The sequence below is a fragment of the Gymnoscopelus braueri genome (assembly GCF_963280865.1).
Source record: "Gymnoscopelus braueri genome assembly, chromosome: 20".
Classification (NCBI taxonomy): domain Eukaryota; kingdom Metazoa; phylum Chordata; class Actinopteri; order Myctophiformes; family Myctophidae; genus Gymnoscopelus; species Gymnoscopelus braueri.
Genome location: NC_137622.1, coordinates 2532168 through 2546893, shown reverse-complemented (window position 1 = coordinate 2546893; position 14726 = coordinate 2532168). Strand labels below are relative to the sequence as shown.

The window sequence follows — 14726 nt, the reverse complement described above, 5'->3', positions numbered from 1 at the left end:
TTCATGTGTCAACGGAAGAGCGCGACAAGCTTAAAGTGATGCTCGCTGTGGGTAACACACTTTCAGAGAAGTTTGACGCACGGCGGCAGCAACAACTGCTAGATTAATCAAAAGTTTTGCACCAATACGGTCTGCAAGAACCAAACTTTTCTGTGGTGTCAACACCTCACAGTAGAAAGCCTAATTTCCTACGCCGGGGTGTCGCTCGCCAAAAAAAGAAATGATCTTGAATAGATGGGATTATTTTTTGGCAAGCGACCCTGGTGTGATGGAGTTGACGTGTAACGTGCCGTGTCCTGCCCTTTCTCCAGGCTGAAGAATATCCTCTGTATCGGTGAAAAGTAACTAAGTGCTTTTACTCAAAAACTGTACTAAATTTTGAGTACAATACTTCTACTCCACTAGGCAAATCTCAGAGGCAAATATTGTACTTTTCACTCCAGTGCTGTTATTTGAAAAACTTTAAGTTACTAGTTGGCTACTTTGCAGATTTACATAATTTATTATAAAACATCAACCAATTAATCCCTATTTTATACTTTGTCTATTCGAAAATGGCATGCAACGCATTTGTGTGTGCCAATACTTTTGTATTCAAGTACAACTTTGAATGTTACGAGTAAAAAGCCTACAGAGTATTTCTGCATTGTGGTATTGCTATAAAAAAACCTGAGCACTTCTTCCACCACTGGATGTCAAACACTCACATGGAATTGTGAAGGTTTCTTTCATTAGAGAAATACTGCTTTTCTGTAGCGCTTTGTTGTAGAGGCACACACTCGCACAAGCACACAATTCCCACTGTGCTTGAAGGCATGAGAGAAACCACCGCACTCCAATTCAAGTGGAAAGAAAAAGATAAAAATACCTTATTTCACTGGCGAGTTCTATACATGGAACATGATTAAAATAATTAACTCTGACGCCTTTCAGGCCTGGCCTTCTTCAGCACCTTATAGCATAGCTATGCTGTGTGTTGATAGTTGGAATTCCTGATTGATATTTTTGTATTAAATGTCACACAAAGTCATGAAAACACGCTGCTGGGTCAAATTGCGTTAATTAGGAAAAACCTAATTATAATTACTTTAATTAAAATGATTTTAATGCAGTTAATGTAATAATTGTATTTGACATTTATTTTTTTGTTGTCATAAAAACTTAAAAGAGACACACGTCTGGGCCCCCAGCTAAATAAGTTAGCATAGCATCAAAAGATTGAGAAAAGATTGATTTATGAACAATATTCAGTGATGAATAAATTCTGAACTGCACAAAGATGATCGAACCAATTATTGAGGTAAGTTCATGTAACATTTTAATGACAAAAATGTGTTCTCGGTCACAATGGTTACAATGGTGTGTGTGTGTGTGTTTTTCTGTCCACAGTGTTGAGCCAACTCCTTCACCTGGCAAAGTGCAGGCAGCAGATAAACCTGATGGTAGGTTTCTGCCAGTGGTGGAAAGTAACTACTAAAGTACATTTACCCAAGAACTTCTCTACTATTTCAGTTTTCGATACTTCTACTCCACTACCTCTCAGAGGAAAATATTGTTATTTTTACTCCACTACTTTTGACAACTTTACTTAGTAGTTACTTTGAGATTTAGATTATTGGTACAAAACATACATTACCACCAAGTAATTTCAAATACAGGGGTTTTCGAAAACAGGAGTTTAACTTTTTCTACATTGTGGTATTGCTACTTTTGCTACTTTTTTATTGCTACTTTTACTGAAGTAAAAAAAAAAAAAGTGAGTACTTCTTCTGCTGCTGTTGTAGAAAATAACTTGAGTAGCAAAACCATCTGTCGATAATGAAATGAGAACCGTTTTGGCAAATCGTGGAAACCTCATATGACCAAAACTGCTACTTTTCAGGAGTCAAATATAGCAACAGTAGCAGATCTAGAGCTCAAAAACACAAAAAAGTTATAATATGGAGATGAGAGGTTTCTGCCCGACCGTAACGAAATCCATTGTGTACACATGCTTGTCTCAGGTTCCAAGACCCCGGCCACCGGTACGTCAGGGCCGGCCTGCAGACCACCGTGGGTGACGGACCCAGGCTTTGCAGACCGCTACGCGCCCGACAAGACCAGCACGGTGCTGACCCAGCACCAGCAGCCCGTCCAGCCCACTCCCATGCAGAACCGCAGCTCCATCATGCAGGCAGCGCAGCAGGCGCCCGAAGACAGCGGAAGGACCCCGCTGTGTGGCGCCTGCAACAAAATCATCAGGTAGGAGACTCAGTGGGGAAAGGGGGAGACGCGGTTAATCCACAGAGAAATTAGACAATAAAGCATAAAAATAACCAGCATAACCGCTTTAACTCTTATTTACCGATCTACAAATATCTTCAAATCTTGTATGGGGGTCCCTGGCGCAAAACAATTTCAGATGGGCTCCACATCCAAATGCATATTGATATGGGGGTCCTTGATATGAAGTTTGAGAACCACTCTTATAATAAAACAATTCACGGTAGTAATAACCACTTTAAGCCTGGTGTCTTTACAGTGTCTTACTCTTTATAGGTGATTTTTTTTAAATCTAACATTAGCAGAGAATCGTTTTGCTGTGAGCTTTGTAGATCTCTTTTTTTTTTTTTGGTTGTGCTATTTTTGAAATAAGGATTGTATGTTATGGTTGCAAAGTTGTTAATAACACGGAGGATGTCTCCAAGGAATGTCTCCATTTTTATTTGTTTATTTGTTTTGTTTACTTTGCACTTTGGCTGCGTATTGTTTACTCATGTGTGTCTTGGTTGGATGTGACATTTCCATTACAACTGCTCTTGTTTCTCTGGAGTGGAAAACCCTGTTTCAGAACTCAGTCATGCTTTTTTAGTGTGTGTGTGTGTGTGTGTGTGTGTGTGTGTGTGTGTGTTACTACACTTTTGAGGGCAAAAATATCCCTACAAGTATTGTAGAATTTGAGAACTAGATTGTCAGGACAATCTTCCTGTAGAATTTGAGAACTAGATTGTCAGGAGTCAGGACTATTTTCCTGTATTCAGGTGGCGATGCGGTACTGTCGCCACAGACCTCGCTAAATACCTTAAGATCGCGCGCTAAACTGTTTGTAGACACACAGGGTAGCTGTGTGAGTGGCCCAGAGAAGACCGTTTCAATCGGCGACATTCCATTTTGCAGTAGTCGCGGTTTCTGTTAAACAGCGATCAGCGAGGAGAAAAAAAACTCTGAGATAATGGCGGATTAGGGGAAGATTTAGAGCGGCGGAGGATGGGAACGAAAATCTACGGATACGGATATTTCCATATCCGGGTGTGCTACAATGAAATGTGTCACTGCGAGGGAGGCCTACAATGAAATGTGTCACTGCGAGGGAAAAAAAAGACCACTTCGCGTAGAACTACCCGACTCGCACGCTGTGCAATTATTTAGGTTCGCGTAGAACTACGCGATTGGCACGCGATGTGTTAAAAATTTGCAGATATTCGAATATATTCGAATATTATTATTATAAAAAAATTATTATATTTTTTTCCCAAAAAAAATAATATTTTTTGACAAACGGTACAAAAAACAATGTATCGAGGGCTCAGATCCAATAAAACATATATTTTGTTTGTTTTTATAACTTCATAAATTGTTTTTTGTATTGTCCCTGTCAAATAAACATAAAAAAATAAATATAATTCGATAATATTCGAATATCGAATATTCGTTTGACAGCCAAAGCAGTGCATGCTTGTGTGTGTTTTGCCAGGCAGGGGCCGGCTATATTCGGCTCTGGGTTGGGTTAAAAATGACATAAAGCAATGTTAGAAATGGCATTCATTAAACGGCCATCCTAAAATGTTGATGTCCTCACAAATGAAGCATTGCGTTAGTTCATGCAGGGCACAGGAGTCACACACACCTCGGCTGTAATCAGCAAATTGATTGCTTTCAATCAGCCACGCTTTTCTACACACCAATCACACCTCATTCCCTCAACAAGGCGGTCTGTTTAAATACGGCCCCCTCCTACACTGGATCTCTGCTTTTCAATTGCTAGAGGGCGGACGGACCCGCCCCACCTATTCATTTCAATGAATAAGTGGGTAAAAAAAAAATAAGTTGCTCACCAGTGCATGAAGCACCCAAAAGAACAGCCTACTTCCGCATTTTTCTTGATTTCGGCACCAAATTTTGGTGCTCAAATGCGGAAGACCTGAGCACCGAGCAGGCGCACTAGGGTTTCAAACGGTAGACGCACACGCAGTAGCGTTTTTTTAAATGCGGAAGTCCGGCAATCCCAGATTTGACCACCAGGCAACGACAACTAAACTGTTATACCGCAGTTCTGGGGGCTTGTGCTGTATTGTATACATAGGTGGTATGGTCCTTTAAGTTGTTGGCAGGCTGAGCGAGCCGGGAAGGAGTTATGGGATTGTTCTCTTGTTTACCCTCTGTTCTGGTGTAGATTGAAAGCGATCGCTCTAAAACGGTTCAAGTGATATTCGTTGTCACCACGGGTGTTATAGGACTTAGAACCCTGGCTCATCACGTGGATTTATTGGATCTATTTTTGTTATTAACTCATTGAGTGCCCAAATTATTTCTGGCCAGTGCGATCTTTTTTTTTTTTCAAAGTAAAAAAAAACTGCTTTGGAAGCGAGATACAACCCTTTTCAGTTATAAGTTAAACAAGGAGTGGATGGAGCTGCAAATCTTCAGATAATGATATCTTGGGTTCTTGTTTTTTTTTATTACTATTTTTTTCAAAAACACGTGAAACACATGATTGGCACGTTGCACCATAGCGGTAAAACACATGAAACACGTGAATGGCACTCAATGAGTTAAATCACCAGTTCTTCAGCACAGACTCCTTCGTTCTTTTAAAATAGAAGAAAAGATGAGGATAATTCGGGAAAGGAAGAAGGGAGGTGGTTATAAGCCTTATAAGGTGGATACCTTATAGTTCAGACTCAGTCTTTCATTACTCAAACGTTTAAACTGAATGTTGAACTGAAATTCATGTGTGCATGGCTCTAAAGTAAATTGAAATTCAATGTTTGCATGGCTTTAATGTTAAACTGAATTCAAGTTTGAGTCTCGCTATGGGCCCGCTCTTGTATACCTGTGGGGGTTTCGCATAGCGTTCCCAGATTTTGCTTAGCATGCTGCTTAGCTAAATGTAGGGAACATCTTAAGAGCGGAGCCATTAACGCCAAGTTTAACTGTATTCCATTTGTTGCAATGTAATACTGAAGTATAGTAATACAAGTGTCTGTGTGTGTGTGTTCCAGGGGCCGGTACCTGGTAGCGCTGGGGCGTTCTTGGCACCCAGAGGAATTCACATGCTCCCAGTGCAAGGTGGTCCTGGAGGAAGGGGGCTTCTTCGAGGAGAGAGGCTCCGTGTTCTGCACTAAGTGTTACGATAACCGCTACGCGCCCAACTGTGCCAAGTGCAAAAAGAAGATCACTGGGGTACGTACGTACGCACGCACAGGACTGTTTTTACTCTACATACCAACATCGAGGCAGTAGTTGTAAATAAGAATGTGTTCTTAATCATGCTTGCCTGGTTAAATAAAGGTTAAATACAAATAAAAAGTAAAAAAACGAGGGAAGAAATGAAGCCAGATTCAGACAGTGGCTGGAAGAAGTACTCTGATTTGTAGCAGTACCAAAATGTAGAAGAAATGCCTCTGTTAACACATTCCATGCCAGAGGTTAATCTCATAATGTACTCACCAGTGCCAACGTTTTATTCTTGTTTTTTTGTTTTTTTCACATCGCCATAGACCTCGTTAAAATCCTTAAGATTGAGCTCTAAACTGTTTGTAAACATCGCGGAGATGTGACTGCTTCGACCAGTGAAAACCACGTGTCAAACGGAATCGCCATGTTGTAGTTAGAACGGTTTATGTTAAACAGTGATCAGCGAGGAGAAAAACTAGAACGAGAAAATGGCGTTTCAGTTTCGTCATTAGAACGGAGGCCGACGCGATCGGCAAAACCGGATCCCGAATAATTCTGTTTCCGGTGGTGCTACCGGAACCGGAAATGGATACAAAATTTCGAAACGTTTTTTTTTTTTAAACAAAAAACACCACTTCGCGTAGATCTACGCGATTGGCACGTGGCGGCTTTAAATAGGTTCGCGTAGATCTACGTGATTGGCAGTCAATGTGTTAAACGTAAAAGTCTTGTATTCAAAACTTTGAAAAGTAAAGTATTGCAAAATACACTTAAAACTATCAAAAGTAAAAGTTTTCTAAATGTGTCAAAATCGTTCAAAACATTGCAGCGTGTTGTGTGCTTGTAGATCGGCTACGTTTTGAATAGCAGAAGCATAAAATAGGCTTTAATTGGTTAATGCACGTTTTGTAATAAATTATCTAAATCTACAAAGTAACTTATCCCTAAACTTTTCAAATAACTGTAGTGGAGTAAAAAGTACAATATTTGCCTCTGAGATGTAGTGGAGTAAAAGTATTGTATGGTATAATAAATACTAAAATAAAGTAAAAGCACCTCAACATTGTGCTTAAGTACAGCACTTGAGTAAATGTACTTAGTTACCTTCCGTCACTGGATTTAGATCCAGATTCACCTCTTGGCCTGCTGAGAAGATTGTTGGAAGACAGTTCTCTGTCCATGTTTGCTTTGCTGTTATCCCAGTATTGCTCCATAAAACAAAACGAATACAGAACAAGGGATATGAAATGGGTTGTAAGCGACGCTCACTCGTAAGTCACAGCCTGTCTCAGACTTATGCCTCCCGTTCACCAGAGGATAATTGAACAACTAAAGTCTTGACAAGCTCTCACATTTAACAACAATCTTCCATAAGTCATGTGGGCTTTTAGTCCTACGGGTGCCTGACGTTAGTAACGCCGCTTCACACGCCGCTTCACACATTATCCGAAAGGATTCTTAAAGGACAGTGGTTCTCATAGTGGACCCTCAGGGGTCCTTGAGGGGGTTCCAGGGGGTCCCCAGCTAAATTAGTTAATCTAGCATCACAATCAGTTTACCCTATTTAATCCTATATACATTGGCTATTTTCAAAGAATATTGAAAGAATGTGAAACAAATTGAATACTTTCACACAAATTTTGTATGGGGGTCCTGGCACCAAATATTTTCTGAAGAAGAGATATTTATTTCTAATCTTATCCCTCTTACACAATAAACACCATCCTTTATATTAACCCATTCAATCAGTCTGTGTGACTTTAAGATTCCTTTGGCTATTCAAAAATAGCAGATCTACAAGCTATGAGCTTGTATATCTGCTATTTTTGAAAATGTGTGCAAATCTTTGAATATATATATATATTTTATTACATAATATTTTATGTAATAATGGGGATTCTACAAATGTCTTCTAAATCCTACAGTTTTTTTTTCTTTTTCATGTCAAGGACCCCCAAAATTATATGTATTTGGCCACGGACCCCATCTCAAACTATGTTGTTCCAGAAGCAAAGATTTGAGTTACAAATGTTCACTTTAAAAAATATAGATATATTGGAAGATTTGCACAATTTAAGATTTTTCAAAAATAGCCCAAAGAAATCTAAAATGACACAGATCCATTCCCGGTCTTAAAGGGTTAAAATTGGCTGGATGGATGGGCGGGCGGGCGGACCTCTGACGTCATAAGTCCGAGTCAGTATTATTTGAATCATACGCCCCGGCAGCAGATCAAACACAACGGACGTTTCAGACACCTCCATATATGGGCATAAAAAAGACACAGACAGACGGGTACAATGGGTACTCTGACAAAGAGCCCGACACTATGACTCCGACATATTGGTCGGATCGGAGGTGAAACGTAGGTGTGAGGGCTGCGTAGTGTTTGCCTTCTTTGAGTGATTTGTTGGTAGAAGTCTGTCTCGCTGTTGAGTTGACTTTCCGTGACCATCGTTTGGAACTAGATCCAGATGGATACATTTTTTTCATGACGCATACTGGCTGTTGACAGCATCGATCATCACAAACCTTTGAACCGGGACTAAAGACTTCAGATAAATAATCAGTTCAGACGAGACGCCTCTGCCTCTGACTGAGTTTGTGACTGAACAAGTGTTGTGTCAAGGGCGCGTACCCACTGAGTTAAGACCGTGATTTTACTCTGACTTTGTAAATTTGTGCAAGACTTAAAATTACTTCAAATCTCACCAGACGTAAGGCGAGCATAAGTTTGATTAAGACCCCTGTGGCTGCATGCAGGGTCTCTGTTCCTGTAAATTAAGCAATTTACACCCTTTCCTCCCCCTTGCAGGAGATCATGCACGCCCTCAAGATGACCTACCATGTTCAGTGTTTCAAGTGTTCTGCCTGTAAGACTGCCATCAGGAACGAAGCTTTTTACATGGAGGAGGGCGAGCCCTACTGCGAGAGAGGTGAGCGAGGCACTCTACGTTTCATCAAGGAAGATGACACACACACACACACACACACACACACACACACACACACACACACACACTATTGCTATTCAAAAATAGCAATATACAAGCTCATATAGCTCATGAGCTTGTAGATCTGCTATTTTTTTTAAATATTGTGTAAATTTGGGCAAAATTTTCACAAATGTTCACGATACTTCAAAAGATTTAATCTTTGAATGTATATTATATTTTTAAGCGAAAATGTTTTACTCAAATCTCTGGGGGTAGCTGGAACGACATATTTTGAGATGGGGTGGGGGGGGGTCCACGGCTCGGTTTCAGATAAGGTTAATTTGGGCCCTGCTCCTGTTCATTGGCTATTTTGCCTTTTCTTACGAGTTTTATTTTTTTTAAACTGAGACCGATTCTACAAAATGTCTTCTAAATATATATATTTTTTTTAAACCTATTTTGCTGTCAGTGGTTCTCAAACTCAAAAATGTTAGGGACCCCCCAAATTATATGTATTTGGCCACGGACCCCCATCTCAAAATATTTTGTTCCAGGGCAAAGATTTGAGTTACAAATGTTCGCTTTAAAAATACATATATAAAAAGATTTGCACAAGTTTTCGCGAATAAAAAAAAAATAGCAGATCTATAAGCTCATATGAATTTTTGAATAGCCAAAGTGTATAAAAAAATTACACAAATGCGTTCCAGGTCTTAATGGGTTAATAACGTACCTCCCCCTTCAGGGGTGGATCTGGTTATAATGGAAACAAGACAAAAAAAACGTCATGGGTTCTGGAAAGTTTCAGGTTATGGAAGGTTCTGGGTTGCTTGTCTGGTGAGCAGTGGTGGAAAGTAACTAAGTACATTTACTCAAGTACTGTACTTAGTAACATTTTGAAATATTTGTACTTTACTTGAGTATTTCCAATTTCCAATACTTTTACTTCTACTCCACTACATCTCAGAGGCCAATATTGTACTTTGTTTTACTCTACTACAATTATTTGAAAACTTTAGTTACTAGTTACTTTTCAGATATAAATTATGATATCATGAAACTTACATTAACCACTTTAGCCCTATTTTATACCTAGGCTATTTGAAAATATCCGATCTACAAGCTCGTGACGCGTTGTGAGCTTGTAGATCTGCTATTTTCAAATATTTTAGTACTTTTACTTTTGGTACTTAAGTACATTTTGATGGCAATACTTTTGTACTTTTGCTCAAGTAAATTTAGAATTCTGGACTTTAACTTGTAACAGAGTATTTCTATATTGCAGTATTGGTACTTTTACTTAAGTAAAGAATTTGAGTACTTTTTCCACCACTGCTGGTGAGCATGCCAGTCGGCTGCACGATGCCTTGTTCCACTTTCATTTGCACTCATCTGTTGCAGTAATGTTATCCACGCTGACGGATGATAGTTTTTAATCAAACTATTTCCCCACAGTCCATCGAGACCTTAGGATGTTTACGTCTCCTGTGTTCCACTGGTTCCAAAACGTGGGGTCTGGGGACCACCAGGGGTCCAAATGGACCCTTACGGTTCTGTAATTGCTAGAGTGTTGTAATTTTTTGGTAAAATAGGGATGCCAGTTTGAAATGTGATGGCAGTACACTCTCAGAGTTACTAAGGATTTTACAGTGCAGATTAGGGTGCTAGAGATTAAAAACATGGTACCGAATGAGCGTCCGTGGCTTAATGCATATCAAACTAGGAGTCAGTCCTTGAAATGAAAAAAAGTTGAGAATTAATGCTGTATTATTTTTTTGCCCCAGCTGACGGTATACGCCCCCTGTGGGCTGTAAACGATTTAACAGCGTGGCGTGCCTCTCCCTCACCGCCGCGGCTCACAAGTGGATTGCTGCTTTTATCAGAGGCTAAGCCAGGAAACCTGAGCACTCTCCTCTCCTCTCCTCTGCGAATATAAAGCCTGGAGTGTTGATAAACATTGTGCTGTCTCAGCATCTCTCTCTCCCTCTCCGCTCTCGAGTATCAGCGTTATAGCGCTTGACCCACCCTCCCCACCCCCAACACAAGTCTGTGTAATGAAAAAAACTGGCACAATCCAGTTAAGTATCTAGAGCAATTTCCCCTTATCCTAATCCGTCCTCCTCTCCGCTCGGGGAGCAGTGCTGAAGTAATTCCCTTTTCTCTTCACCATTGATGAGAGTTTGTTGCACCGACACACCGACGTTTTTCTGGAGCTTATGTGAGCCTCCTTTTTCTTCCTGCGTCTTCATTACCCCCTCACACACACACACACACACACACACGCGCACACACGCACGTGCGCACGCACACACACACACACACACACCGGTCCTTTTCTACTGTATGACTGTATGTCTCTACTTACTTTTTTCTTTTTTTAAACTTAAAAAAAAAAGAATACCACAATCAAAAAATTACAAATAAAATGCCTGTATTCAAAATATTTACTTGAGTAAAAGTACAAGCGTTTTGGTGTCAATAATTGTGAAAGTGAAAGTCAAAATGTGTCAAACATTTTCAAAAGTAGCAGATTTACAAGCTTGTAGATCGGCTGTTTTTGAATAGACACGGTATAAAATAGATCTGAAGTGGTTAATGTATGTTTTGTATTTATAATCTAAATCTGCAAATAAAGTAACTAGTAACTATTAAAGCTGTCAGATAATTGTACTGTAGTAAAACGAAAATAATCTGTATTTGACTGGATATTTATGGAAATAATTAAGTAAAGTAAAAGTATCTAAAAATTGTACTTTCTGTAAGTACAGTGCTTTGATCTCTCTCTCTCTCTCTTTCTCTCTCTCTCCCCCTCCAGACTATGAAAAGATGTTTGGTACCAAGTGCCACGGCTGTGACTTTAAGATTGATGCTGGGGACCGCTTCTTGGAGGCCTTAGGCTACAGCTGGCATGACACGTGCTTCGTCTGTGCTGTAAGTCATTCTGATTCATACCTCTCCCCGTGGGGGGGCTGTCTCTCTGTCCCTGTCCCACTACTACAGTGTCACCGTCACAAAGACCTGCCTCTCACCCTGGAAGAGAGCTCCGCTCTCGCTCTCTCTCTCTCTCTCTCGCCAATTGCGCTTAATTTATGCTCTGTCATACGATGGTGGCGCACAGCGTGGCGCGTCGTGAGCTTGTAGGTCTGCTATTTTCGGCGCTGTACGGCGAGGTATAAATAAGGCTTTTTTCTCTCTCACTCGCTCCTCTGTCTCTCCTCTTGTTCTCTTTCTTTCTCTCTCCCGTCCTGTCTTCTTTATCTCTGTTGCTCCTTTCTCTCTCTCTCCCTCTCTGTCACTCTAGTTTGTCTGCTCCTGTCAAGCTGTCACCCGCAGGCTCTCCTTTCTCTCTGTTTAGTTTTTTCTTTTCTTTTTTTCTTCCGTCCATGGAGGACGGTAGTGGGAAGTAAAGTAAATAAAGTCGGAATAATAAATAATGTGCAGCAGCTGTTCGCCCGTAACCTTCCACACCTTGTGCCCGTGAGATCTGAGCGAGCGTAACCTCTCTCTCCTCTGTGCCTTCTCTTCTCTTTCATCCCCGCAGCTCTGCCAGATCAACCTGGAGGGAAAGACGTTCTATTCCAAGAAGGATAAGCCCCTGTGTAAAGGCCACGCCTTCGCTCCCGTCTGAGGGAGAGGGAGAGAGACCAAGAGATCACCTATAGAAGAGAGGAACCCCTTTTTTATTCCAACTCTTTACTCTCCTCTGGCATGCCAGTGTCAATCTCTCCTCTCCTCTCCTCTCCTCTCCTCTCCAAAACCATACACATCTTATTCCTTTCACACAACTGCATCCTGGCTTCCTACCGTTCCGTTGCCTGGGCTGTGGTGTGTTCACATGCAAGACTTGTTGCCAGTCCAAACCTGCTGTTAGGACACGGACCGTGTTGTCACCAACCATTAAGTACATTTACTCGAGTACTGTACTTGAGTACATTTCTGGAGGTTTTTTTTTCTTTCTTTTTTTAACTCGTGACTTTCTACAAGCTACATTTCAAAATGCAAATATTGTACTTTTGACTCCACTACATTGCTAGGAAGAGACTCTTAGGACCCAAATTTGCTAAACTATATGATGAATTAACCACTGATGCCTTACTTTTTAAATATCGTACAAAATAGCAGATCTACAAGCTCACAGCGTGTCACGAGTACTGTACGGTGCAACGTGTTGTCAGCTTGTAGAACTACTATTTTCACGGTGTTTCACTATATTTTAGAAAATGTCTGATTTGGTTTATTTTTACTTTCTTTTTAAATGTTCTAAATTTCAATACAGCAATGCATTGATATTAAAAGGAAAATGTACTTAGTATTTACTATCCCACCACCGATTACCGCCAACCACAGTGTTTTGAAATGGAAGCCATGGTCGACGAGTCATTTCAAAGTCATCACTTAAAGAAATCGTCTCTGTCGGGTGGAAACCTCATATGTCACAAGGTTTGGTAGATCTGCTATACTTTTGGCGCTTTTGAATTTGAATTCTGAAAAGTCTCGAGCTTGCCGATCTGCCACTTTTGTGTGACGTTGTAGAATGATCAAGTAGGGCATTAATTTACGAAAAAACGCAAAAAGTTCAAACCTAGAGATGAGAGGTTTCTGCCCGACAACATCGAAATGTAATTTATTTCCTGTTGTGGCTTGTTGGGTTGTTTAAGTAATTTCCTCTTAACTGTGTGTTTATTGCGACGCTATTGAGCGTTGAAAATGTCACTTAAGCTCTGCTGGGTTTTTGGGTCTTATTTGTTTGTACGGTCAAAATGTCAACGTCTGCTCCTTATTCTCGTTCACTTTGCAGTAATTACCCTTTAACTTCAGCAAGTCATTTAGTCTGGTAATTGTTAAGAATTATTACTGTAACGATCCACCGCCCTGATGTGCTTTTTACTCGTTTCTGCTGTTGGTAATAAGAAACTAGTCGAGTAGAAAGGCTGTCCTGCAAACATCAGTCAATGTGTGAGTGACGGTTGAGTTTAACCCATTAACAACCCATTAAGACCGGAGGCCGATTCTACAAATGCCTTTCAACACTTTCAAGATTTTTCTAAAAATGTTCAGATGTACAAGCAGATGTACAAGCTCCCAGTGACGCACTGTGAGCTTGTATATCTGCTATTTTTGAATAGCCAACGCTAAAATCTAAAATGACAGATGCTTTCCCGGTTTAAATGGGTTTTAAAGATCCACCATGCATGTTGATGATAGAAATCGGAACAGTGGTTCTCAAACGTTTTTGTGTCAAGGACTGCCCAAATTGATTTGTATTTAAACCACAGAATCTTATTTGAAAAGATGTTGTGCCAGCGACCCCCTCCCCCATGACATTTGTGTTATTAAAAATGTTCACGATAATTCTGTAAAAAAAAAAACGATTTGTTTACCATGGAATTGTGAAAGGGAATTGTGAAAGGTGATCTATGCAAGTACATTTATGTATTGGTTTTAAGGTGTGCCTGTGCGTTTTTTTTGCCATGGATCATGGTTGTTTAAAACTAGATGACGGTGTAACATCACTATTATGTTGGAGCTGAACACTAAGGGGGAGAAGATGCTTTTTGGATGTCAACCCATCTGTCAGATTTCTTTAATGACTGATATTTTTGGCTTTCTCCATGTTATCATAAGCAACCTGCTTGTGATAGAGGATTATGATACAGATTTGTATGTTTCTTTTTATATTTAAAAGTATAGTATATCAAGTGCCTTTAAAAAAAAAGCTTTACATATGTCACAAGCTTTGCAACATTAAAAACCTGCTGAATTTACACAGTGTGTTCATTTGATGTTGATATAAAGAATTGGTGCTATTTGTTTCTAGCCACTTGTCTTCCCGTATGTATATTAGCCCATTAAGACCTGGAACGCATCTGTGTCACTTAAGATTTCTTTGGCTATTCAAAAATAGCAGATATACAAGCTCATAGCGCGGTGCCGCGCTATGAGGTTGTAGATCTGCTATTTTTTTTTAAATCGTGAAAAAAATATATTTTTTATTTTTAGAAAAATGTTAGGATTTAGAAAACATTTTTAGATTCGGCCTCAGGTCTTATTGGGTTAAATGGATAGATCAGGCTACAGATAGATCCTGTAGATGGACAGACAGATAAGACGTGTGGATTTATCAGTCTTTGTCTTCTCATGTGGTCCTCCTGTGTTCACACGGTTTCTTGCAGCAAGCACAGCTTATGTACAGGTCTCTCCAGAGCGCTGGTTTTGGTTTGCAGCTTCACTCTGTGCACCATTCCACTGGAGTCTGTTATGGTTTGGATAAATCTCCCCATTATCCAGGTTGCTTTGTGGGGCTTGACTGTCGACCATCAGCACTACATCTCCAATCATGACATTTCTTTTCAG

The 14726-nt window shown here is 40.2% G+C and overlaps 1 protein-coding gene across 2 annotated transcripts in view; it reads left to right on the top strand.

Annotated features, from left to right (window-relative positions):
* pdlim7 (PDZ and LIM domain 7) overlaps positions 1–14139 on the top strand; it is a 57126-nt gene extending 42987 nt beyond the window's left edge. For both annotated transcript variants that reach the window (XM_080416921.1, XM_080416922.1), the window contains 6 exons: positions 1390–1442; positions 2004–2241; positions 5262–5442; positions 8252–8372; positions 11188–11303; positions 11914–14139. In XM_080416921.1, the coding sequence (XP_080273047.1) occupies positions 1390–1442; positions 2004–2241; positions 5262–5442; positions 8252–8372; positions 11188–11303; positions 11914–12000 (796 nt within the window). In that variant the 3' untranslated portion in view covers positions 12001–14139. The remainder of the gene's footprint in view (positions 1–1389; positions 1443–2003; positions 2242–5261; positions 5443–8251; positions 8373–11187; positions 11304–11913) is intronic.
* Positions 14140–14726: the final 587 nt, after the last annotated feature.